This window comes from Ambystoma mexicanum, chromosome 6q, assembly GCF_040938575.1.
Source record: "Ambystoma mexicanum isolate Mex_15411 chromosome 6q, UKY_AmexF1_1, whole genome shotgun sequence".
NCBI lineage: Eukaryota > Metazoa > Chordata > Amphibia > Caudata > Ambystomatidae > Ambystoma > Ambystoma mexicanum.
Window position 1 is genome coordinate 1,637,225,360 of NC_090937.1, and position 2,518 is coordinate 1,637,227,877.

At 42.1% G+C, this 2,518-nt stretch overlaps 1 protein-coding gene across 1 annotated transcript; it reads left to right on the forward strand.

The window, feature by feature from the left end:
• Positions 1–426: 426 nt before the first annotated feature.
• On the forward strand, positions 427–1,326 carry LOC138515401 (vomeronasal type-2 receptor 26-like). Its single transcript, XM_069630257.1, has one exon. It carries the CDS (start codon positions 427–429, stop codon positions 1,324–1,326), a length of 900 nt encoding a protein of 299 aa, XP_069486358.1.
• Positions 1,327–2,518: the final 1,192 nt, after the last annotated feature.

Below are 2,518 nucleotides of genomic sequence, written 5' to 3' on the forward strand. Positions count from 1 at the left end.
GCAACTCTAAAGGTGTAACTGGTGCCTCCAAAAACACCATCAAGAAAATAGACACATAGATGTTCATGAAAAATGATAATTCTGTAACACTGAAGTATACATGCACTCATATTGTGAGGGGGACCTAATTACTTATTAAATGTGCTGCTACATGTGCACCTGTAATGCCTCCTTACTCCCATGTTGGGCATACACAATACAAGTAGTAATAATAGTGTGTGTTTTTATGCTACCTTCTTTTAATAGGAGTAACTACTAACTGTTATCTTCAGTTTATACAAAGCTCTTTGCATTGAATGTGTAACTCACTGAGCTATCTCAGTAGATCCCTTGTGGATCTGAATTGTAATGAAAACAGAGCCAGCCATTTCAGATTAAAATAAACACTGCATCCTGTAAAAAGATCTTTGTTTGGTTTTTGCAGATATGGTAAACTGCCTGAAATGCCCTGAGGATCAATCGTCCAACATTTGGAAGGATGGCTGCATTAATAAGGTCATTGATTACCTCTCCTACTATGATAGCCTGGGCATGAGCTTGGCCTGTGCAGCTGTTGTCTTGTCTATATTAACAGCTGGAGTGTTGGGAATATTTCTCCGATACCGGAATACACCGATAGTGAAGGCTAATAACAGGGATCTCAGCTACACATTGCTTCTCTCCCTGGTGTTGACATTTCTCTGTTCCCTCTTATTCATTGGATGTCCTGCAAAATTGACATGTCTGATCCAACAAACTGCATTTGGAATTATCTTCACTGTTGCTGTGTCTTGTGTATTATCAAAGACAATCACAGTTGTCATTGCCTTTAATGCCACCAGGCCTGAGAGCAGATTGAGCAGATGGATGGGGTCCCGGGTGTCTGGTTCCACGGTCATCTTGTGCACTCTGGGAGAAATACTAATTTGTCTCTGTTGGTTGTTGACCTCACCACCTCACCCTCACACTGACATGAAGTCTGAAACTGGGAAGATGATCCTGCAGTGTGTTGAGGGCTCTAGCACTGCCTTCTATGCTGTGATTGGTTACATGGGACTGCTAGCCTTTGCCAGTTTCATGGTGGCTTTCCTCGCAAGGAACCTCCCTGACAGATTCAACGAGGCCAAGCTCATCACATTCAGCATGCTGGTGTTCTGCAGTGTCTGGGTATCTTTCATCCCAGCCTATATCAGCACTAAGGGCAGGTACATGGTGGCCGTGGAGATCTTCGCCATGCTGGTTTCCAGTGCTGGGCTGCTGGGCTGTATCTTCATCCCCAAATGTTACATCATTCTTCTCAGACCAGACATAAACACCAAAGAATATGGAAATTCGAAGAATAACTGATAGTGACCTGCAATTATATTGTGTTGTATATGTGTGATATGTGTGTAGTGCCTATAGGTAAAATGTGTCTGTCTAAAATTGGGGGTCTCTAGCTTCAATTAATTGGTGATTTGTGGTCAGGGAAATGGATTAGAGTGGACCAGTTTGAAAAGAGGGATTACCCTTGAGTAGAAAAGTGGAAAGAACATTGAGGTTCAGCAAACCTTTGCAAGGAACAAACACTTTCACCACTATTGAGATGTATACAAAGCAATCCTGCTCGACCACCATTTAATGAGAAGAATTTTGGGGGTTTGAAAAGTTGGGCAAGTTACCATCAAATATGAATGTTTTTCTAGAAAGCAAACTTGCACTACCAAAAAAACATCTGCTATTCATTTATGTAAACTTGTATACAGTGCTGGCCCTGACCTGAGCATCTTGGAGCTCTTTACAAACTTAGATGGATGGAGGTAAAGGGAAGTCTCACATTTGTATTGCAGGATAGGAAGATCAGGGTAGACAAAATGATAGTGGCAGAGGGGATTTGGCTGGATTAGGTGGGGAAAGCAGTATGTTTGCAGATTTTGCAAAATGTACAAATGGAAGAGGTGGAGCAAATATAGGTTATTTAGGGCATTCCATGCTCCGGTGCGTCATGGGTGAAGGCCTGTTTCTCTGTGTAAATCACCTTGCAGTGTGGTATGTGTAGGACAACATTTGTCTTGGCTTGACTTGTGTTTGTGTGGTTGATGAACTTGAATTTGTTATAACGGTTCTAACGGTTCTTGTGGTGGAACGCTTCTTAGATGTTGCAGAGACCTTTAAAGGTCATTCTTTGTGGTTTTGTGAACTGTTGGAACTTGCTGGAAGTGAGTTAGTGTGATACATATTTTGGCAGATATAGATAATGAGGCTTGATGCTGTGTTCTGTACAGTTTAGAGAAGGCTGGGGAGTCCAGTCAGGAGGACTTTTTTATATTCCAGTTTGGGGGTGATAAGTGTCTTACCTGCATTGAGGAAGTTTTGTGGGACAAAGATGTGATTTATCTTGCAGAAGAAGTGGAGCTGAAGGTTGGGTGCATTGGTGACCACAGCTATGTGGGTTGTGAAGGAGATGTGAAGATTGATGTATCCATGTATGCATGTTTAGAATTTTATAAACCTGCACCCTGGAACTGTGTGAGCTGTTGGAAAATGAAGATGAGCCAAG

What these genes read in the sequence shown, in the direction of transcription:
- LOC138515401 (XM_069630257.1), top strand. Translation starts at nt 427, where the DNA reads ATGGTAAACTGCCTGAAATGCCCTGAGGATCAATCGTCCAACATTTGG.